At 38.9% G+C, this 25,280-nt stretch overlaps 1 protein-coding gene across 2 annotated transcripts in view; it reads right to left on the bottom strand.

Annotated features, from left to right (window-relative positions):
* Positions 1-25,280, bottom strand: part of fstl5 (follistatin-like 5) — a 151,968-nt gene that overhangs the window by 51,343 nt on the left and 75,345 nt on the right. For both annotated transcript variants that reach the window (XM_034883342.1, XM_034883343.1), the window contains exons 5-7: positions 24,363-24,559; positions 18,178-18,298; positions 2,738-2,904 (exon numbers count right to left, since the gene is read on the bottom strand). In XM_034883342.1, coding sequence (XP_034739233.1) covers positions 2,738-2,904; positions 18,178-18,298; positions 24,363-24,559 — 485 coding nt within the window. The remainder of the gene's footprint in view (positions 1-2,737; positions 2,905-18,177; positions 18,299-24,362; positions 24,560-25,280) is intronic.

The raw sequence follows: 25,280 nt of genomic DNA on the forward strand, positions 1-25,280 counted from the left end.
ACACACACACACACACACACACATACACACACAGCCAAAGACTGTGTCTCGGGCTTGGCCACTCAGGGAGGATTGATATACTGACAGCCTTGGATGATGATGCAATAGCCAGTAACTGTCAACTTCATGGAATTACAGTAAGCTGCTTTGTCAAAATTTAGAGAGGCTCTATTGAACTCCAGGATACAGGCCCACCACTGGTATTAATGTGCGATTTACAAAATCTGAATGTCGACAACATTTCTAAAATAACTACTAAACTCTAAACTACTAAACTGGGAAGGCCTGCACGGTTAGACTGCGTAAACCTCCCATGTGTACTCGCATGAATATGACTCTAATTAAGGCTGGCAATGGATGCTCACAAATATTAACAGCCTGCAATTATACAGAAATTGTCTGCAAGGCAATTTAGAATTAGTCCGTGGATGCCAGGTGCAGACAAAATCCATTCTCCTCTCTGGAAAGGACAATAATGATGAAGTCTGAGAGCCAAAAATAAAGCTGGACTAAGCCAGTTATGGTGTGCAGCTAATGTTCTATTAGTACTTTCACTTGGTGCTGTGAGGGATCTGATGGTGGTGTTCCATGTTCTGGAGGTAATCTGTGCACTATCAGAGGGTGTAAACTCAGGCTTTGTTAGACACACAAAAAATCACAAAGGCATATAAAATCTGTCAATGGATCATAGTCGGCAAGTTCTTTTCTAGTCTGAGAAGACAGATTAGTCCCTGGGATAGTTTTATTTATTTTTTTAAAGATCATTTTTTGGGGCATTTTCAGCCTTGAATTTGACAGGACAGCTGAAGACATGAAAGGGGAGAGAGAGTTGTAGTACTTTAACACAGTCTCACTTAATGGCGCTGCACTGGCATCAACCCAGCATGCTGTAGGTACCATAGCAACAGAAGTGTGTTATTGTAACAGTGTAATTTTATGCAACAACATAAAACACAGGCAAAATAAAGATCCTGTGGCTACCAAAGTGGTTTAGGGTTAATTAATTAAGATGCAAAGTGTTAATTACATCCTTCTTTCTGCTCTGTTCTATCTATGATGAATAACTCAAGCTATGGGTTCTGGGGACTGAAATCAAAAGTTGATGTCTTCAGGAGTGAGATGGTGCAAAGCACAAAAGGCCAAGCTTTGATTGATTACCATCAGAGCCGGTTCTTGTTTCCACTGGCTCAATAAAAGGAAAAATGAAGCATGTATGATTCCACAGTGAAAAGCTGAAACATTGGTGTATATGTTGCCATTATTCCAGCTATTGATTATCTTCACACAAAGCTTTAGGATAGCTACAATGCTACATTGGACATCCTGAATAGCATCTGGGAGTTGATGCTTTCATCAGCTGACCTGACATTTTGAATTGGAAAATACACCCGTGCAAGATCTAACAATAGTCATTACAGCTAACTGATGGCTGTATGTGAAGAGCAGACAAAGACCACCCCTGGTCGGGGCACTGAACTCTGCTGTGTGTCTTCAGGCAAAATCAGGAGATGAAATAGAAGTTCTATTGAATCTGAAAAAACAAACAAAAAACTAAAACCATTCTTTAAAAAAATGTATATGAAAGATAGATCAAAGCCTGCCTTTCCCTTACAAGACCTCGCACCTCTCCTTTTGTCTCCCATGCATCCTCCAAAAGATATTCTGAGTTTTCAAGAAATAATCTGCCTTGACGTTTCTTTTTTGGTTACACCCAGCACTGGCATACATCTTTTATAGCAATGCATTGCATAAAAGCAGTCATCATATATTACAGAAAACGACTGAAAAGGCAAATGGTAGGAGGCTGTTACTCTACCCGGCCTTGAAGTCCCTTTATGGTGTTGAAGCTGCTCCTTATGGGATTCACACATCACCACAACCAGAACCAGCACACTAGTTTAGAGCCAGTTGATGTTGCCAAGGATGACTGGCGACAGCTGGGCGCCTCTTACTCATTTTAAGGGTCATCAACATTTAATGTTACATTAGTGGCTTCGCTTGGTCTCCCTTTATCTACTGCGACAGTGTTGACTTAATTATGCACAGAAGTGTCACACTCGTCTTGGTCAACCCTGACACAGAGACGAAAAGGGTTAGGCAAAGGAGGTCTGCTTTTTCTGAACCTCACCACATAAGTATCCTTGCTCCTTTTGATGTGGATGAGAGTGACACAGAGGGCTGTCTGAGGCCGTGCATGCAGATTAACACACGCACGCACAGACAGACAGATACAGTATACGCATATACAGTCGTTCACCGAGTTGTTAAAGTAGGTCCCTCCTCTAGGGCTGAACCCCTTTGGTATCCCCCTTCATCTTCCTTCTTTGTCTGAAATCCTTGTTCCTCCCAGGCGTCTCTAAACACAGACACTAAGAACACAAACTAACATCCTAGATTACTGTCAAACTACAATAAAAAGCTGGTGCCAACAGTCAAACAAAATGTGCTGATAATCTGAGCCACTGCCAATAAGTTAAAACATAAGAAAGAAATATAGGATGCAATTATCTCAAATGTACAGCTCTTGCTCTAGTCGTTAAGAATTGATGATGCCTTATAACGTGAAAACACAATAATTAAACCTGTGCACTGCAAGTGTTAGAGCCATTCCACTATGTGAGTCTGTCTATTAATGTATCTGTGCATCCAATACGTATCTATCTATCTTTCTATCCTACTTATCTACACATTTATCTACCCATAAACAAGAAAATCTGAGAGTGATGCAGGCTCTTACATTGATGTCTTCCAGGTTCAAGGAGTTCAGATATTGATGGTTTCTCTTCCACAATATAGGAGGCCTCCGCTCCCCGGTGATAGCACACGTCAAGACAACGCTCTGGCCGACTATTACAGTGGTGATGCTCACTTTCTGGTCATCTGGAAGGGTGAGCTGGTAAACATCTGTTGATGAGAGGAACAAAAAAACACAATGTCAGACTGATTGTCTAAGGAAACTAAACAAATATAGATAAAGATTTAAGTAAACTGCTGTAAAATACATCTTGAGTAAATTACCTTAAACCATCGAAGAAAACTCAAGCTCTGAAAAAGTCAGAGCTTGCAAGTATTTTATATCTGAAACTAAATGAACACGTCTGTCTTGTAACAGCTCATAATTCAGAGGAATACACCCATGAGATACTTCACAATGCAATAATTCATGTTTTACCCACATGTTTCACTTAATGAAGCTTAAAATAAGAATGCAGAACAGAAGAGTGTATCAATTAGATGCTGTTGTGCTATAGAGGCAGATGTTTTTTTTAGTTAGATGCACTGAGGCAGCACAATTGAAATTTGCAAAGTAATGGGAAGAAATTAAGTTCCATAAATACTTTGCATAATTAATGTAATGACACTATAATGAGAGTTCTCCTTTCTCTTCGGGTTTCTCCAAGGACCCTGGTTTCACCACTATGTAACTCTTTTTAAGCTAACAGTTCAGAGCAGACACTTTTGGGAGGCCCGGTGCTCCTGGTCTGATGACTTCTGAAACCACATCTGAAGTGGGATGCTTTGTAACTAGAGGTTGGACTATTTTTAACATGCTCAGTGCTCTGAGAGTTTAAAACAAGCTAGGCTTTCCACATTGTTATAAAAGCCCAGGAGTGCACCCTTTCTTATGAAAGTAACACGAGAAAAGCCCTACACCTCGACCAGAGTTGATGCTTAGCTCGATTCAGTTTCCCTACAATACCTAAAGGTTTTTGGAACACGTTTCTTGTGATTATGATTTGTTGTTGTTTTCTCTGCGGCCCATTTTTACCTATTACTGAGAGGATAATTGCCACAAAGAAAAGCCAGGGTGGGTTGGTAAGAGGTCAGCATGGCTATGGTTGGTTAACACATTTTGTGCATCCAGTAGTTTGATAAGACAATGACTACAATGTACACTCATCCATTCTTTGTTATTATGTAACGTGGCCTGTGAGAGACTCCTTTCTTTTGGGTAATGAGCAACAAAGCAAACGGAAACAGAGACTCAATTTGTTCTGCTCCTAAGGGCATGAAATACAAAACCTAATGAAAGAGCAGGACCAGCAGACAGTTCACTCGCCACAGCCCAGAGAATCAGGATGAGAGCGCCTTCAATTACAGCGTGACTCTGGTGCCCCTGTACCAATGGCTTCTGAATGCTTTTTTAACCTTCTCACTCATTTGCAGTGTTTGGTCCACTTGTTGTGTCTCTGAACTGTGAACTTGGCTAGCCCGTTAGATCTGGACCAATCACACTGTGGCCGTAAAAAAAAAACTCATACGTATCTTTTCAGTGCAAAACTCCAAGTTAAGACTTCTAATCTCTAATTTGGCCCAATCAGACCCTGCTTAAACCCAGGAAAATCTCTGCCAGGATTACATAAAGATTAGAGCGTTAATAACAGCTGTTTCTTCTGAGTGCAGTATAACTCTTAAGTTTGCATGATTGAACTGTTTAAGGGGGAAGTTCTGTGGTAATGTTTGAGGCTATAGTTTGTCCTGGTGTTGTTTTGCTTATACAAATCCAGGAACCCTAACTGTTTGTTTGATTTGATTATATAGACTGATTAAAGAAAACCACAATGCAAAAATCCTGGTAGAAAATGTACCACTTTTTTCTTTCTTTCTTTATCTCTCTTCTTTTACTTAATTGTGGTGCATAATCAGCAGCTAATTTGCGTTTCCTAATTTTCACATTTCCTATTTTCCTTTGTAATTTCTGTTAATAGAAGCATAACTATGAACTTTGATCAATTTGCTCTTCCTGCGGGAAACATAACTTTTGGGTGTGTAAGGACCTGAAAGCTCAGTGAAAATTACTTTTACCCAGGCTGCTAGTTTTAAAATAAAATTGGTGTATATGTTTGCATAAATCTGTAAACTGTATTATAAGACGGTTATGTGATTTTACATATTTAGCTGGCCAAATAACAAAAATGTCTTTGCAAATCAATAGAAAGCTCTTTCTGCTGAACTTTCCTCAATGTTTTGTGGACAAAGGCTTTACAGTAATGTAATTCAATGCAATAATTCCAAATGTTGACCTAAAAAAAACTCAAGATTCTGTATTATATGACAGGTTTTCTTCTTGCCATGCCCACCATGTATCTTGCAATATCAAGTAGTTGTGAATTATATGTTTGCATGTGATCTTTAGATTTTAATCTAACTATAAGAACTCCCTTTAATAATGATTGTGTTGTTTGGATGATACACTTCTTTTTTGTTTATAATTGTAGAATTTTGAAACAAACACTTTGTTATTCTGCATACCAAATCAACACACATAAAAGATCATAGAAGAAATCAGATTTAAACATTTATTAATGAGCCAATCAGTCAGTCAAAAGGAAACATGAGCTTCTTCATTGATTAGTCAGTCTCTTTCATTGGTTGAGGATAAAAATGTCTTGTGAAGGCCTGCACTGAGGGAAATTACTCTAGTCATGAACATTACCCATCACTTGTATTGATCTAGAAAATGAAGTTGAGTTTAATAGTACATGAAAAGAATAACCAACTTCATAAAGCGACTGAAACATTTCTCTTGTGGACATCATAATGTGACGGAGATCATTTGATGGAACACGTTTGATCCGTTAGGAGCTGTTTGCATGTAATTTAGACAAGACAATGGCAGTCAGCAGGGGTGATGTGAGATCCAACATGGCCAGGGAGAAAAGAAATGACTGAAATGAGATTGTTTATAAGTGGAGCCCCTTTAGTTCTGTCCAAATTAAGTAGCTATTTTAAAATACTCAAGACTTTTAAAGTTTTAACAACAAAATGGTTGTTGCAGGGCTTACATATATGCATCTGTTGCTAGCTGTGACTTTACCTAATAACACACCACCGACTCAGTTGTTTTATTGGTTTAACATCGAAGACTAAAATGCATTGTTTATTTTAGGCTACAACTTACGTCTACTTTTTGTAGCTCTGGCTTTCAGTTCAATCGGTTACAATAACATTGTATTCTGAATAAGTCTGCATTCACACAGCCTGCATCGACCGTTGGACAGTGCGGCAAAAATGCAGCTCTTTTCATTCATTTTGAACGATGGAATTGTGTTCAGGCTGAGGCAATTGGTGCTGCAGGGGGGAGACGGAAAAAGCGGAGCAGCTGCGTTAAAAAGTTAGGAGCAGCTCAACTTTTTGAGAACTCAACCCCACGTCATGATGGATCGAAACGATCTGATGGAAAACGGTGGCTGTGAAATATAAGTCTACTTGTGCTACATTGGGGGATTAAAGAACACAACAGGACTTCACACAAATGGGCCATTTCAGTGACACTCCCACCACTGCGGAAAATCACTGGATTGCTTTTTTTTTTTTTGGCCTGAGCACCACCACACTGCTGTGACTTTGGAATATGGCAACATTCACAGAAAATAACTCCAGAGGAGCATCAAACACCTTGTTGTTTTGCTAGATTAGTTACCACTTATTTGGAATAAAGCAAAAGTGAATGCAACTGTAACGCCGCTTATTGCCCCCATTGCCCAAGAAAATAGTGATTGCACACAAATGCAACAAGTTGAACCAGTCTGTAAACTGTGATGGATTTTATAATTGAAATTGTGATTAATGATTTCACTAGTAACTACATTTGAGGGTCAATTTTGAAGTTACATTTTTTTTTTTAATCGTCCTGTTTCCAAGTTCAGTGCAGATGTAAAGTAGACTAGAAATCTAGATGCACCCTAATGGCAGCAAATGTATTTTCCAGCCAGGGTCAGTCTAGCAATTCTCTGTTGGCTTGCAAGCTGGAAAAAAACAAATTCTGGTCAGGCCAATCACATCATGTATGGAGTTAGTGGGCGGGCTTAACATGAGAATGGGAGAGACTGTTCCGCGTAAATTCCCTGCTTCTTGAAAACAAAGAAGATGGCTGTTGGCGAGCAGCGGTCTATTGAATCTGTTTTGGCTGCAATTCTGGAAGACTTGGAGTTAGATAGGTGTACTAAATTAATAAGAACCAAAACAATCAGATACAAAACCAATCCATCAATCCATAACATGTGATGACCAAAACAAGGAAAACAACACAGTAGGGAAAGTAAAACACATTAAATCTGCTCTGTTGCAGAAAGTGAAGAATTAAGAAAATGGATCTTCCATCAGTCACGCATGACTAATCCATGATCCTTTTCCCCTCATCAACACACCATGCAGCCACTTGGCAGTCTTCACGATGTTGTGGTGGGTGGCTACGCTGACAAAAATCTCCTTCAATAATGTTCTCCCTAACCATTCAATTACATCCCCCTGGTATCTTAATGCTTCTGGAATACGCTGCAAGCACCAAACTCGATTTGTCGCTGATCCCCACGGGGGATAGAAAGGTGTGAAGTTATAGGGAGAATTTAAAGATGAAAGTGGGCAGGAAGACAGCCAAGCAGGCTCTATCACAGCTTTAACTGGTGGATGGAGGAAGGAAGCGAGGGCTAGAATCCAACCTGAATGAGAAACTCCTCAGAGAGATGGGCTGTTGGAGCCAACTCAAACACTTTGAGTCCAGCACCTCCTCTGTGAGAGATTTATCAGAGGAGCCTTGGCTCCTTTTTTTTCTTCTTTTGTCTGATTTGAGGCCTGAGGGACGCAGTCCCCTGGAAAGGATCAACCTTCACCGTCCAACCTGTAATTAGTGATTAACGGTGTCCATCCATTTGATTTACTCTGCTCTGCACCCAGAATGGGATCTTGGTCAGTGCCACGGCAAAAGGTAAATCACCTATTGCACTGGAGGCTACAAGCTTGTCAGGGAAAATAGCCTGGGCCTGCAGGATGTTACGAGGGGGCCAGCTGCATGAAGACAAATTGCACTAAGGTTGCTTAGCCAAACCCCTTACTACATCCTCTATCATGCTCCAGTGCTCTCTTTCTCCGACACATGCCTGCTCGCTCGGTCTCTCTTCACCAAGTCTCTCATTCCTCTAACACACTCCTCCTCTCTACCTCTCAACAATGTTCAATATTACTTAGGATGAACAATTGTGTACCCCAAATTGCTTTGAGTTTGGCTTTTTGAAGACGAGATGAGAGTAGTTTCCCTGATGCGGGGAATTCATAGCCCATACGCAAGACTCTAAGGGGAAAAACACCACAACAGAATACACACTCATGTCAACATTCTCTGATCTTGGATGGTTGAGCTGATTTGTGCCAACTCCCTCCCAAAGCAGGAAGAATGGAGTTTCTGTTTTTGATGCTGAAGATGAGCAACTCGGTGGACTTGAATGTTTTACAGAGAAAGAAGATAGCTTGAATGCTGAAACACACATACTCCCCCTTTTGTCTTAACAAGGAAAATACTTATTTCTGCTTTTAATGTTGAACTGCCACTTGTCGCACTGCTAAACAAAGTTGATCCCTGCTGTACAAAGAGGCAACAATAGTGAGGTGATCTTCAAGCCAATGAAGACACATACACATGTTGACAGGAAGAGAGCTCTCATCTCATCTTTTGGCAAAGACATAACCTAGTTTAGCACAGCAAAACACTGTGTGAAGAAATGTAAATAGAAGCTTGTGTTTGACTTGAAGGTTGATTGTTTTGTATTCAGAGGAATAGAGAGGAAGACTGCACAATGAAGATTGCAAGCTCTCAAGTGAAAGAAAAACAGACCATACAGACAAAATATAAACAGACATGCATAGAAAAATATAACTAAACTGAGAAAACAAGGTGGAAAGATACACAAGGGGCAGCTGTGGCTCAGCGGTTGCCTGCCAATCGGAAGGTTGGTGATTCAATCCCTGCAGTCCCATCTCAAAGTGTCCTTGAAGTGTACACTAAACCCCGGATTGTAAATGTGTGTGAGTGATCTGATGAGCAGGTGGCACCTTGTACGGCAGCCTCGCCCACAGTGTGTGAATGTGTGTGAATGGTTCCTGTACTATGTAAAAGTGCTTTGAGTAGTCGTTAAGACTAGAAAAGCGCTATATTAGGACAGTCCATTTAAACGTTGGAGGCTAGTTATCTCAACATCACAGACTTGTACGTTTTATCTTTTTAGCATCTTTGAAGGTAATAACTTTAATCAACATGGTCTGAGAGAGTCATACTCCCCATCTTCACGACTGGATTTATCAATGCATTTTTCTTTGTTTACATGGAAACCTCAGCTCAGCAACTCAACTTTAGTTCAAAGAACTTTGGCATCATGTTAAGAATGGAACTACCTTTGATGTGTATTCTGAGCATTTCCACTTAAATGAGATTATTTTATAATGCCCTTAACAGTCTTCAAGAAAAATACCTTTTCAATATCTATCAGCATGGCCAGTCTCATCCTTCTGCATCGAGTGAACCAGAAGAGATAATAGTCTTTTGCAGCATTACTGCTATAACACTTGTAAAAATGCAAAAATTACAGGTGTTAAGTAAAGGGCGAGAGGATAATTACGACCCATTTCTCTCTCCTCCCACAAACATTATACACAGCAAGGTGGCTGTAGAGCATTAACAAATGGCCTTAGTGAGTGCATTACCTCTGGCTGATCAGCCTCAATTCTGTTTCCAAAGCAGCTGTTGGGAGAGATCCTGAGGGACAGCCAGCATTAGTATGCAAGGGAGCATAAGAGGAGCGCTAATTGGATTAATTTTATCACAGCTATCGTGTGGAAAACAACTAATGGAAAAACGCTACTATCTTACTGCAATAGGTAAATCATAGAGCACTTAAGCTTTAGCATAAGAGAGTCAGTGATTTTATTGTTCCATCATATTTCACACAAGTAGGGCTGCATTGCTTTAAACTAAATTGGATCCTATCGTTTTCTATTTAATTGAGGGTTTATTGTTGAGTGACACCTGTTCCTTCACCATTCTGAGCAACATCAGACACCTGTTTGCATGTTTGTATGTGTTAAAGATGGCAACACATTCAGCATATGCATCTATTAACTTCACACTTTGCAAACTCAGAGAGTTACAGACCAGTACGCTTCCGTCTAACGGTCTGTGTGTTCTAGTAGTTTTATGTCAGCACCACAGCAAACTTGAACAGCTGCACGTCTGCAAATGGTGGGTGCCAACACCTTCAACCGGAATGTTAAGAAATGTTGAGAAAAGAGAATGAATGCTGTAGAATGAATGAATGTAGCAATTTGTTTACGCGAAACTGCTAAACAATCCCGACAGCCAGTGAAGCCCACTTAACATCTCTCGGTCTCTCAGTCAGAGGGCACTAAAATATATTCTGAAAGGTTTCTTCTGTAAATTTAAACCAGATCTGTCAGTGGCAAGTAAGCATTACTGAAGCATTTGTTCATTGAATCCACAAAGACCTCTGTAATGGCATCACCTTCCTTAGAACAAGCTGTCCTGCCAGCAGCAGGACAAACTGTCTTTACCACTAACAGCTCTAATTTAAGGGACAAAAATAGTCATCAAGTAAACTCCATGAGATTTATAAGTCCACCACATACTGAAACTGAGGCTCTTTAATGATCATTATCAATGAAGTTAATAAATGTCCAACACATAAACGTGAAATTGGGAATTAGGTCATTTGCTGCAGCTGCCAAAAAAAAAATATATATATATATATATATATATATATATATATATATATATATATATATATATATATATATATATATATATAAAATTGGAGCTTTAATAGTAGATGTGGATTGTTGGAAAAACTGCCAGTGTAAACTGTCCTTTACGCAGATGTATTATTCTGTCAATACAAGTCTTACTTCTTAAATTCCCATTATTTATTCTAACTATATTTAACACTGTGTCTATACGTAACGCAATGTTAAACTGCTGTAGATTCTTCTAAAAATGTCAAAACCCATCACTTACTACCACCCAATGGTTTCTAAAAAGGCTGGGTATCTGGATATACCATATATAACCACAACAAGTATATATAGTGTGCCCTATGCATAATTGCTTCCTATCAGAAATTTAGGCATCAATAAACTCTACCTAATGCTCATGGTTGGGTTTTTTTAAATGATGCTTCAGGGGTCCCCTCCTAAGAAATGTCTTAAAGCCTGTCAATATTTATTCAACCCAAGCTATAATTTGCATATATAATCCAACACTTTTTTCATTTTTGCATAACTGCACTTTGCTTAATTGGGAATTGATCAACTTTCCAACAGAAATGTAAAGCTTAGAACTGGGTCAGGCTCACTTTGTCATCAAGTTCAAGAATAAATCTTCCCTTCAGAAGTGTTGAGCAAATTGGCCCTTGTACTTCAGTTGAGGATCACTTAGAATTAAAAGAAAGTTATTCTACTTCTTTTAAAACTCTCTTATACATTCTAGAGATAGAAAAGTGACACGCTGGAAAGCGAACCATGAATTATAAAACCAGTTTAACACCACTTCTCACAGCTTGTGCATGGAATGCTCAGCAGGGTTTTGACAAGTAAAAGCCTGAGTATCCATTAATTGTGGCTGTGCAATGGATGCTGAATTACAGCAAAATTGCCTTAATGGAAGAAGCCTTTCCGTAAGGAGGCCCGGCTTTTGGTTTGGAGGTCTAATGGTAATCTTCATAGTAGAGTAGAGAGTGTAAGTTGACTAATTTTCAAGCTTGGAAACTTTTCCGCAGATATAGTAATTACACCATACTCGGAAACACACAAGACTAGAGCAGTCTTGCAATAAAACAAAAGGAATGAGAAGAAAGATGATGTAAACAGATTAAATGAAACAAAACATACACCAAACAAATGTCAATGTGGTTATCACGTATGCTAAACATAACCAGCAACATTTTACCTTTGACATTTTGTTCATTCTTGTCCTTGGAAGCCGCAGTTGAGAAAACAATTTTACCCCAATGTCTATTTAGTAACTGTTCTGATGGTGTCAACACATCATAAAAGCATAAAAGCTAACATTTGAGCAGGTTTGAACAGCTCCACTTCCATAACGTCTATACATACTTGTATACCTGCTGATGTTGATCATGTAATTTGATTGATAACAGCTACTAAATAGTAAGACTGTTTTCTCAGTTGAATCATGCCATTTTTGTTGCATAAACTTAGGTCCATGTTGGCAGTAGACCATCCCTACGTAACATAAATATACAGTCTGAACAGACCACTTCCTCCCTTGTGGTTGACGTTAGGACCTGTCCAACTGCCCTTCTGGTTTGTGTCATTTTATCATGATGCAGTGCAAAATGAAACCCCACCGTATTTGCCATAAACTGTAAATGCCCATTCTTCTGACAATCTAAGTTTTCAGTTAAGTTATCAAAACATAAACTTAAGATACCTTAGACATACCTTTGTTGCCAGAAGCACATAGCATAATAATCAAATGTAAAAAAGCATTGAATTGACATTTTGCAAGTATGTTCAATTCTAATGCTAGTAGATATTAGGGTTGTAATGGTTTGTGTACCCATTGTATACCAGCTACCTCAGTCACCAGAAAGATTATAATGTCAGTCTTTGACACTTGCACTACTGTTTAATACAGTTCTGTTCAAAACAAAAAAGATAGATATTCTTAGACATTTCTTGGGGGTGGGGGGGGTTACAATTGACCAAACTCGCACCGAACCGTGACTACTAAAAAGGAGTGTGAACCAAACCGTGACTTCTGTGTATTGTTACACCCCTCCTATATACACTGGCTTGAATAACTTTACACACCCATGCTGAAGTTGATTAAAAAGAGGAATAAAAAAACATCTTTTGAAAATTGATCTCAATGCCTTAATTCAGAAACTTTAGAAAATCCAACCTTTTAAGGACACCAATTTTCTTTGTGGAGGAATAATGTATAGGCATGGGGAACTTTCCATAATATCACCTCTCATACAAATCAAACCAGCTATTAAGCCAACTGACATAAAACCATGCCAATCTTTAGGTACGGCTAAGGTTATGTGATGATATATGGCCATTTTGATTCCAAAGGCCAAGGGAACTTTGTCAGAATGCATAGTATTCTGGATCCATGAAATACCTTGCCTTTAAAAATAAAAATGTGCCTGCCTCTATGGGAATTTAACATAGGGGTGTGTATACTTATACATTATATTTTTTATTCCACTTTTTAATCAACTTTATTATGGGTGTGGAAACTTATTCTAGCCCCTGTATGTTGAGTATGAACATATTTACCTAGAGGTTCATCCTGGATCCAAATGTACTGATGTTGTCCCTAAAAACACTGTCACCTTTAACTCTCCACATCAACAGTACATTATGATGGATTGCATTACAGTTTACTGAGTTTCCCACTAGTTTTCCAGGAATTCTATCCTCAGTAGAAATCAAAGAGCTGTATCTCCTGGCTGTGTGTTCCATCAGGAGGTGGCAGGGTTCAGATCAATATCTTAGCACCCAAGAAACAACAAGCAGATGAGAGTGAGAGACATTCCACAGTGCGGCACAAATAGCACAACCACTCACCACACGATATATAAAAGTACAGTAAAGGTCATTACTGTGAATCAGATGAACAACGTACTGTATAAATAAACTCTACATAGTTGACAAGCTAAATGAGGATAACTATTGATAGCGGTGTGGTACACCAAGTAGGACAACAAATGTTACTGCTAGATTGTTTAAATATAGCTGCATTTTCAGGTGTGTTAAAAAGTGAGGTGCACTGAAAGTCTGCTATGCATGCACCCAAGAAGAGGTTTTGTTGGGGATGACATTAGAGGCTGAGGGACCATTCAAACAAAGGATTCTCTCCCATAAGTTGCAGATTCATTTTGTTTGCTGTGAAGCAGTGTGTCTAGAGTCCTAGAAAATGCTTAGCTATACCCAAACTAATAACAATTAAACTACGATGGGCACGCAACACACCCTGTAATTGTCTAGCCAACTTCAAAGGGCTTAAAAAGGACATTGGCACAAAATCTTGTTGAGGTAAAAAGTGTCTCGCAGTATCAGTGCACGAGTGGAGAGCAACAACCTTGAAATTAGCATAAAAGATCCCCCACCCATTCTCCAAAGTGAACTCATAGTTTCTGAGCGATAGTGGGAAAAGAAATTTGCTTGGTAAAGAGACCATTTCTCCACCGTACATAAGGAGTAGGTAACAGTGTACCTGGTAGTTATACAGGAGAGAAACCAGTCATTTGAATTTGTGGCAAAACCTTCAGTGCTTGTTTTTTCCTTTTGTGACTTTTAATTGAATAAAGGTCTGTTTTTCCTGTCCTATTTCTTTGTTGAAGTTTTCTGTAAAATAGTGATAAAATCTTGTATTGTCTAAATCTCGCGAACCCAATCTTGTGTCTCATCTCGTCCGCTGGGTGTCTCGTCCCACCCCTGCATGCTAATAAGCTAACCTATAAACTCTGCTCATTACTTACAGTGCCTAGATTTATGAGCTGAAATCACATATACTCACTTGTAACTTAAAAATAGTCCAAGTTCCCTTTTTAAAGTCAGGTTGAGATATTACTTGTGGCAAACTGTGAGCATGACCTTTTCCTAAGTTTGTTCAGCTGTGATTACCAATGTTGACTGGTATGCTGCCAATGCCAGACCTCTCTCCCAGCAATGACTGCACAAAAGTGGTTTCAGCTATGTTGTTTTAGCAGAGTGCACAGCTCTATACCAAACCAGGTAAAGGAGCATGTGTATAATTTAGTCCCATATGCTTTCTGATGCTGCACTTCTTTTCCATCCCTAAAATGTACAGTTCATTTCTGTCTTATATATTCTGTAGATATGTATATGCTTGAGTGTAGTATTTGTATTATGCTGTAGTACTACAGGTTTCCCTAATACTTTGTTTACTGCATGTAGTTGATGTTAACGTCTGACAGTCAATGCCCCGATGTATCGTGACCATTGTGATGTTTTGCGACCAAAAGTTAATGACACTTTATGATAGATGACACCTTATCTGTTTACCCATGATGCACTAGGCCATCAATCACCAAATTATTCAACGATGACAAGGGGCCAACTATCAGTAGTGTGGCAGACATCATTCATATCTGTAACATCATCTAATTAAAAGACATCACTCCTGCCAGGCAGTTGCCTTACTGCTAGCTGAGGCAAATTGATTCTCAACCCCCATTCTAGTCTATGCAAAGGAGGAATGAATAATGCATGGACATTAAAGTCTTATCTTCTGTCCTGACAAACAATATGCCACGCTTTGAATATTCCACAAAGGTGTGCAAAGGCTCCTTATTAGCAGAGTAGTCAGACAGGTGCCGTTTTCATGGGGAGTCATTCTGCATTTACTGCTGTTCGTTTACAAACGGCACCATCATTCTGGACACACTGGATCAACTAATTCGCTTTAAGATGATGCTTAGTTTCTGACAGCGCTTAAGGTATTTGCATAGATTTTTGTAGCTGCCAATCACAGATTATGCTGGCAATAAACTAAAAGCTTTTACTTTGCGATGTATTTTTGCCACAGGCACTGTGGCGATGGCCTAAGAGGCCAAATCAATCAATGTCGCTCCACTGCACTGCTGGTCCCCTGGTTCCATCTACAACTTATGTGTGAAATACATGTTCAAGGCCATAACTCATGTCATTATTGAAGATGGCATCAACAGCTGTGCACTGGGCCTCTCATATGAACAAACAATGTAGCTCTGTGCATTAAGTTACATAGCTGATTTATACCTGTATGTGCAAAAAGATTGGCCATTATCAGTTAATTTCAGTTAATGTTTTTAGTCAATCCAATAACATAAGAAGTTGTAATGCTTTCCAAATTAGCAGTTATTTTGTAATGTGAATCTTATAGATAATGTACGATGATTATGGACATTAGGGCAAGGTACATAATGCAACACCGTGATAGGTGATGAAACTAGTTTAAATCTCATGTTGGTGAGCATCTAGATTGCTAAACTAGATGCTGAACTCCAGTATGGTGTGGACCTTCATATTTAGACTCCATGACGGGAGCAAATTAACATGTGAAGATTGAATTAACCCTTGTGTTGTCCTTTGGGCAAATTTGACCCGTGTGGGCCGTCGAAATAAGAGCTGGAAATATCAATTAACAATTAAATTAAAAGAAATTAAAAAAAATGGCAAAAACATCAACAATAAGCACACACAGCATTGAAAAAAGTGACAAAGAAAAGTGAAAATAATGTTGAAAAAATTGAGCAAAATGTTTTTTTATAGTTGACAGGAAGACAACACAAGGGTTAAATGGCTCCCAATAATGTGAAAGAACAATGCTGAACCCACTGAGTATTACCCAAGAGTCTGCAACGCAATGCAGCTTTCACACACAATTTCTGATCAGTTGTTTGGATTGCTTGTCTGGCCAATATCTACTTGTTTCTTAGGACCACACAACTGATGTTTTAACAAATCCAGGCCCCTGTCTTCTGTGTTATCTTCGTTTGTTAATGAATAGAGTTCTATGGAAATCAGGTGAATTGAAAAGTTCAATACAGTTGTTCGTCCCTGTAGAAGGCAAATTTGTGACCTTATGATTTGCCTTTTTCTCAGTTGCCTCACAGACACACTGAGGGCTCATATTTGAAGCACCAAAGCCTTTAGCAGAGTTAAGTAGGTTTAACCATGAATAAAGCAAAGAAGACACCAGATGAGCCCGACAATGACCTCCAAGTATTTAAAAGGCTCATATAAATTCAGTATAGGATGAACAGAGGTGGAATGGCTTGTAGTGTTCCAGCAGTGTGCATGAAATTCTTGAGTCAAGCTGAGTTGTTAACAAAGACACAAAAACTACTACAGAGCACATTACTGCTTGATTGAATCCGCTGCTTTATAAATAGTACTTTATGATAATGGAAAAAAAGAAGTGAAAGAAAGAAAGAAAAGAAACTTTGCCACAGAGTGGAAGATTTAGAGACATTAAATATCCAATTTCCTATTAAGTAAGCTGGAAGCTTGCAAAAAAAGATCTTAAAACTGAAGAGTTGGGAGTTAGAGAAACTCAACTCTTCAAGGAAACGCAGCTCTCCTCAGATATGCAGGGGTTACTTTATTTTCATGATTTGCCAGAAGGGGTTTACTCCCACACATTCACGTGTGAAGTGGAGAATACCAGACAAGATGAGACTCCTTCTCTTTGACCTTGTTTGTCTGCTCTAAGGAATGCTTTAAATACAAAGGGCTGATGAGAGAAAGGTTGATTAGGAATTCTCTCCCACTGCTAAATGTGTCAAGCCAGCCAAACGTCAAAGGATATTCTGTCAGAAGAGATTGAGCTGACTAAAAATGTCAGACAAATCGTGAAACTGTGAAAGAGAGCATGAGGAGGAAACAGGAAAGGATTGAACAGGGGTTGGTGTGACTCAGACGTGACAGAAAACCTAGCATTTTATAATGAGGAGCGTTTCACTTTGAACTACTGTTCTGCATTAGTCATGACCTGCTTCCTTTTGGCACCATCTCCACGTTGAACGCCTTTACCCATCTACCCATTAGGACCAAACATTTGAAACCCAACAATAGAGTTGGCAACAATCAGGTAAACAAAGTAAGTTAGCCTTTGGCGAGCTGTCAATCACTATTCCAAGTTTATCAACATTGTAACTTTGTGACTCAAGTTGCCAAGGAAATGCAACAGACTAACTTTTGTTTTACTTTAAAATCAATTATACAACCTTTTGTTTTCAATATTTTAAGACAGCTGTCTCTGATGTTATTCTAAGCAATGCAGTAGGAAGAGACGCATGAGTATCACTAGAACTTGAGGTTTAAAATAATTACATTAAAACGTATATAACATATTTAAGTTGTTTCTATAGTTTCATCCTTTCTGTTCTGTCAGTTTAATAACGGTTATTTCATTATTGTCCAGGTGGATTATAATTAACTCACACACAATGTCACAATGTTCATAGACAATGGGTGCAATGCAATTCAACAAATTGAAGAAACAGGAGATTTTGAAAAGTATTGTCCGAGACTCCACGGATGAGATTTTCAGTTCTGCCACATTTTATCCATGTTTTGATGGAAAATATGGTTATGAAAATAAACGCTGCCTAAACCTTCATTTTTCAGGGACAGTAAAGACAACTTGGAATGGGCTTTTTGTATTGGCATACAACATTTTCCTTACAACATTTTGAACTCTTACGGTTATGTTTTTATTATGTTTCCCTCCTTCCCGTCTTTTCTTTGTGTTTTCTTTTGTTGACACGTTCTCATGTCTTAGCATATTGTCTGTAATTGTTTGTAATCTTTGAATAAAAGCATTTGGTCACAACAACAAAATGTTGGACTCACCCAAAGCTGTGTAAAACTCTTCTTTTGTCAGGTGCTCGTCGTCATTGGCGTCGTTGTACTTCAGCAGGTCAAACAATGTGCACTCGGAGACATCTTTGGACAGACCTTCTTGCTTGATAACCTTCAATGAGAATGCGGTGATATTCAATAAAATATGGTGGACAGCCCTTTTAGGTGTGATTGAAAAATGCTATAATGTTACCCAGATTTTGTTTTTTTAACAAAATGAGGAAATGCTGTTACTTGAGAATCTGGCAAAGAACTGAACATATCAGTAACATCTTAACTGACTACTTCACTCGTATAGTATCAGATAACATAAAACCAACCACTACTTGAATACTTGTAACAAATACATATTTATGTTTGTTTGCAGTGTAGTTTCTGACAAAGACAGCTTTGTTTAAGAGTTGGTTTTCCTCTTATGCTATAAAAGCATACTGAATGTCAAAGTTGATGAAAGGCACACAGGATTAGCTGTCAGTTTATTGTAGCCAAACTAAACTTTTGTCACAATAAATGGTTAAAATGCCCCAAACACTGCAGATCTTATCAACATCCTGCTAAAGCATGGTGTTACTCAGCCTCCTCTGCCTGGCCCTAGCTGGGAAACATCCATCACAACAGATCAGCTGTCAAAATGCTGATCACAATGGACGGCTTTATACATCATGCCTCGCCATTACTGCACTTCCCCTCCCAGATGACTTGCCCAAAATTCAGGAGTCACCTGTAATGGCATACCCTTAGTGTATCCTAGAAACACAACACGTGACAAGTAACAGTGGTGTAACCCAATACAACTGCTTCCATATAATTCCTTATTTGATATTATTTGAAAATACTGTGTTTTTCCCTTTTGTGTCAGATCTGCATCTAAACCAAAATAAAAATTGAGCTAGTAATGAGGGATCTTTCACTTAAAACACTATCCAGATTCCTTAGGAAAAGGTCATTGCAACTCCGAAATAGACTTAACTCACTAGTCCTTTCTTGCTCGCTTTGACTTGGAGCAATGTAGGTGATAGGTTTAGTTAAGTGGTGTTGGTGTTGCATGCTTAAATGCTTTAAAGGTACCATGGCATGGTGCTCTCTGGAGGATTTTATATAGACCTTAGTGGTCCCCTAATACTGTATCTGAAGTCTCTTTTATATACCCCTTAGTGGTCCCTAATACTTTATCTGAAGTCTCTTTTATATAGACCTTAGTGGTCCCCTAATACTGTATCTGAAGTCTCTTTTATATACCCCTTAGTGGTCCATAATACTTTATCTGAAGTCTCTTTTATATAGACCTTAGTGGTCCCCTAATACTGTATCTGAAGTCTCTTTTATATAGACCTTAGTGGTCCCCTAATACTGTGTCTGAAGTCTCTTTTATATAGACCTTAGTGGTCCCCTAATACTGTATCTGAAGTCTCTTTTATATGGATCTTAGTGGTCCCCTAATACTGTATCTGAAGTCTTTTATATAGACCTTAGTGGTCCCCTAATACTGTATCTGAAGTCTCTTTTATATAGACCTTACTGGTCCCCTAATACTGTATCTGAAATCTCTTTCCCCAAATTTAGCCCTGGTGCAGAATTACAGCGACTAGAGCCAGTCCCACAATAAGCTTTCCTTAGTATGTGCCATTTCTGAGTCTGTAGCTTTTGAAGAGGAGAGAGGTGGGGGGCAAGGTGGAGGTTGGGCGTGCGGCCTTTACCAACTGCCACTTTTCATGTCTGAAAGCCACGATGTCTCTCTCTCATGGGATGGCCAAACTCTCTGGGCAGGCAAAGCAGAGAAAAGGGAGAGATTCCAGATCGGCCCATCTGAGCTTTCATTTTCTTAAAGGCAGAACAGGTTACCCAGGGCTCGGTTTACACCTGTCGCCATTTCTAGCCACTGGGGGACCATAGGCAGACTGGTGGAACGCATATTAATGTTAAAAAACCTCGTAAAGTGAAAAGTGTAATGTTTAATGCACAAATGAACCATGGCAAAACACAACAAATTGGCAGTACCAAAGAGTTTTTGGCATCTATAGCACATTGCGCATCACCACGAGCCTGTAAACATAGAGGCTTCAATAAAGAGAAGGGGGGTCAGTGCAACACTTGGGAGTTTTATACAGTCTACGTTTTAAACTCACAAAGAAAGTAGTAGCGTTTGTGATGCAGTCGGCTCGTAAAATTAAATGAGAATCAACGTCATTAAAAACTAAATCGAACAGGGTGAATTGAGATCCCAATTTTCTAACGATTAATCGTGCAGGCCTAACTTTCAATCACTTTTCCTGTAGTGAGTACTATTTAACTACAATAAGAGTACCAAGGGCAAGTTCACTAGCTTTCAGCAGACCCGCTGAGCTAAATGAACTGATACACATCATTGATGGGATAACCAGCTGTACAGTAATGTTTATTGAGACTGAAGCTTCTGCCGGTTTTACATAATTACATTGGCTGGTTAGTAGGAACACATTTCAACCCACATTTTTAGTACTGGACTGTAATTAAATAGGACTTTATTTGGTGACATATGTATCACTCATGGGCATACTGTATGTAGATAAAACACAGTACTTCCAAAGGCTGTTGGTAAGGTCAAATCTGAGTGCTGCATACTAAGCATGCATACTACCTTTTTCCCTACCAATTAAAATAATGTAATGGGAAAATTACATTTAAGCATGATTTCAAATGTCCTTCTATAATATGCATGTGTTGATTTTTCATGTAATTATTCACAATTGTTTGCAGGGTGTATGACTTATGAATCCCTCTTTGTGTGTCCCCCCTTACGGAGAAAACGACAGTCTTTGCATTTTTCCTCCAAGGACAAATGCAAACAGTTGTCCAGAGCTATGGTAATCAAAGCAGGTCACCATAGCCTACCTAAAGACACAAGTTGTTCTTTTCCAGCTAAGATAGGACGACCAGTAGAGAACTTTGACACACAAAGGGCAGATTCAGAAAGACGTAACAGCTCCAACTTGTCTGCCTGGGAAGATTAATTGTTTCACTAAGATTAGATTAGATTAGTTTTCCAAACAAGGTATTCTTTCTCTGGGGGAACAGGTTATACGGCAGGAAACTGTAGTTGTATTTTGCAAGATGTTTGTCACTCTGTAGCTAATGTGTGCATTGTGAAAACCGGTCATGTCATTTGATTGTTCTCTGCAGAAAACCATACAAATTTCACTGAAGACCAAACCTTGCTACAGTTTGCAGCCCGTCTTGATTTTGTTTCAACAACGTCTCACTTCCAACAAATTCATCTTTTGCTGTACATGAAACTTCCACGACAATGTTTGAAAACGTTATGTTTGTCTCCTACTTAGCCAATTGTCACATTTTCTTTCAGACAAATTAAGATTCTGTTCTAAGTCTGTGTCAAACCTCAGCCCAAAACCTACGTGCGTAGTGCAGACCTTGTGTGTGGGTCCAGTAGGAAGATATTAAATACTGTTCCTCTTTAAGAAAGTTTTTCACATTAATTTTATCTATTCTGATCTAGAGGAGGACATAATATGTTTGAGCAGGTGTCATCTGTTCTCAAACTGCATTACAAACTCTTAATATACTTCTGTGCTGGGTCAAAAAGAGCCATCTTTCCAAAAACCATACCTTGATGTTTTTTTATTTTTTTTAATAAGTCTCTTTAGTTTAAATGTTACATTTTTTTAATTACCTAAAATAGAAAATCAGTAAAGACCAGTAATGTCTTTATCCTCCATGTTTTTAGAATTAGGGTAGACAGGGCTAAGGCAGGGTCCATAGGCCTGATGGTGCATTAATCCCCCAATGTCGACTTCCAGGCAGCGCTGCTACCGTTGACTTCAAAGCACCTAACCCTAACCATTGCCTCATTCGAGTGCCTATCAGGCAGCGCTGCCTTGTAACTCTCATAAAATTTTTGATAATAGATATAGTTTTAGGTAGTCTGTCTTTGGTCAAATGATAGATACTGAATGGGCAATGCAAGAGAAAAAAGCTTCTGATTTGCCATTTTGAAAGGGCACCCAAGAGTAAAAGGCCAGGCAAAACTGCTCCCTGTGCCCCTTCATGTACACACTCTAGCAAGACAAGTAAGCCCAGGTGAAGTATTTTCATCCTAGAATTTAAAATGAGATTAGAAAACACTCCAATTGTAAAGGGTGCTTCAGGGCACGAGGGTGACAGCCATGGATTGGTACTTTCACTTGCCGATAAGAATGTGATTTGCTTCTGCAATGGTGTTTTTGAGGGCTTGTTCACACCAAAATATAATTTGCATAAATCACTCTTCTTCTCTTACATTCATTCATCTTTTGTCAATAAAGCAATCACAAAAACATCTCAATCTGAACCTTTATAAATTGTGTATGATATTTTAAATTCACATCATTTAGAGAGAAAAGAAAACTGTATATCCCGAGCTATTTGTTAAGCTGAAATCATTTTGTGAGAACATTTAATACACCAACATGAAAAACTCATTAAAGACACAATCAATAAAACATTCAAGCGCCCTTATGTTGTGGCACCATCAACCCACAACTGCTTTTGTTAAGTGATTTGTCAGACTGATGACGCTATTTTGCTCTGATATGTATTATGCAGTCATTTATTACGCAGTCATGTGGATGTGAGGTGAAAGTTTACAGAAGCTCAAACATTTTCCTCACATATTTATGCTATAGATTTGTGAAGATAAAAAAGGTTTCCTGTCATTGCAGAAAAACAGGCCGGTAGTTTAGGTTGCAGTACGACAGAGTGACCAAAACTTTAACTTTTCTATCCCTGTTTATTTTTAAGCTAATTGCAAACAATCCCAGAATTGAATGCTAACTTATCTTCTTTTTCTCTGAGCATTTGTATCTGATTGTGTATCAAAATCTGCCAACATTCCCATATGTGTCAAGGATAAAAGGAGAGGGGGGCTAAAAGCAGCCCCTGAAAAGAGCTTCTCCATCTGGCCGTTAATTATCACGGACTAGCGTGTGTCATTCAAAAACCTAGTGAAAGGTGGAATGGTACTGCTTAGCCTGGAGTACAATAAATGGCATCACCAAGAGCTTTGAAAATCCCAAGTACTATTCAATAGCTTTAAAGGGCATCTTCAAATTCACATTCAGAGCATACTGACAATATCATTCCATAAAACGCAGCACAACATGGTTTGTTGACTGTGCATTTCATTCACTTAGCATTGATTTCTCCCATGCTGGCACGGGGCAACGGAGTAAATGTAAAAATATGTTAATTATATGAAAATCTGGCAAAAATTTCACTATTTTTGAAGTGTTGTTTAGATGCCTTGAACTCAGAATACTAAAATATATTCAAATTAATCTAATGAGAACTCCCCCGTTGGGCACCGACAAAGCTAACCAGGGTGACCCCTGTGCAGATGGGATATCCTACCGGATCAGCAGGAAACTGGATTAGTAGACTTTATTTGTTATGCACATAATATTGTCCTTCACTCATGGCAGCCACAAAAAGCTCTTTTACAACCAACCCTCTTGGCAGCGATGGTCAAAGGCTGCAGCCTCCCATGAACACATAGCTCCTTTGACCCACATTGCTTTTCAAAAGATTTACTTAAAGCCATCTGTGGACTTGATAGGCTTAACCCTCCTGTTGTCCTCGAGTCCAATTTGACCCATTTTTTTAAGTTTCTACATAAACGACGACAAAAAAATTGGCAAAAAAGTAACGTGGATGGTTCCCTACAACGCTTGTCACTCTTCAAATAAAATGAATGATCAGTTCACTACGTTCACTGAATTTGTGTGTTTTACTCAATTGTCTTCTATTCACAAAGTCGGAAAAATCTTCAAAAACATTTTTAAAAAAACGTAAAAAATGACAAAAACATTTTGGAAAAAAAATGTCAAAAATGTCAGTTAAAAGCTTTTACAATGTCAAAAAACAAAACTTTGGGAACAGCGACGACCAAAACGTGCGAAAAGTGGCACGGTGGACGGGAAGACAACACAAGGGTTAAGAGGGGCTGCGATGTGTCTTGAAAAGGAAAAGTGCAATTACAAAATGTTCCACAGCTTCTTTTAGGGAGAAGGAGACGAGATCTTTGTATCCCACAAAAGATCTCATGGACCTGATTTGTATATATTTTTTTGAAATCCCATAAGATCAACGTTACTACTAAGATATCCTTGTTGTTTTAAAGCTCATCTGTTGTTCCATATCCTTACCTGTGAGAGCTCACTGGCATCTACTTCACCATTGTTATCTGCATCAAAGCCTTTGAACATCATATCAACCAGTTGCTTCCTTGCAGCTATGTCGTCCTTATGGGCCCCATGGATGTTTGACCCCAAGTATCGTTTGGCATGCAAATCCAGAATCTTGGTTTTCAGCCGCCGGTAGTCACTCAGTCTGCAGTTATCATCTGGGAAAGAAAGATTAAAAGAGAGGCCGAATGGTTAGAAGGAGAGAATCTTTCTAATAATCTTGTGTCAATTACTACTGTAAGAGCTGACAGGAACGTACGTTTTGCTTTGTTTGGATTGCTAAAAATAATTAAATGTTAACGGGATGTCTAAAAACAGATATTTCATATATACCTAAATGACTCCCAGGTGCTGAAAAGGTGCATTATTAAAAGCATTGAACTCATGATTCCTAAAATTGGATGTAATGTTTCAAATGTCAGCCAATTAGTACCTGTGGAAACTAGAATCCCCCTGAAGACTGACATTATTAAACAATAAGCGGCTGTTTATATTCAGTGAAACCCAAATCAGAGCATGTCTATGCTTTTCTGAATCACAATAACAAATGCTAAGGATTATTTTCCCGAGGGGAGCACAAATAGTGACACGTCGTGCAACATTTTCTTGTCTCAAACTAAGAGAGCAGAGAAACCACAAAGAAACATACAAACAAATCCATCACACTGGTGTCTGGCGCTAACCCTGACAGCAACAGAAAACATGATGGTGTTGGATTTCCACCCCGCCATCAAAGGCTCAAGATCAAAGAAGTTAACTACATGAAAGGTTCGGCAGAGTCAAGTCGAGGCAAAAAAGAAAATAATGACTAGAACTACAGGTTGACACATGTCATATCAACTTCTCATTGTTAGATCTGCGAGTGTTTCTCCTCGCCTA

This window comes from Etheostoma cragini, chromosome 10 (assembly GCF_013103735.1).
Source record: "Etheostoma cragini isolate CJK2018 chromosome 10, CSU_Ecrag_1.0, whole genome shotgun sequence".
Taxonomy (NCBI): Eukaryota; Metazoa; Chordata; class Actinopteri; order Perciformes; family Percidae; genus Etheostoma; species Etheostoma cragini.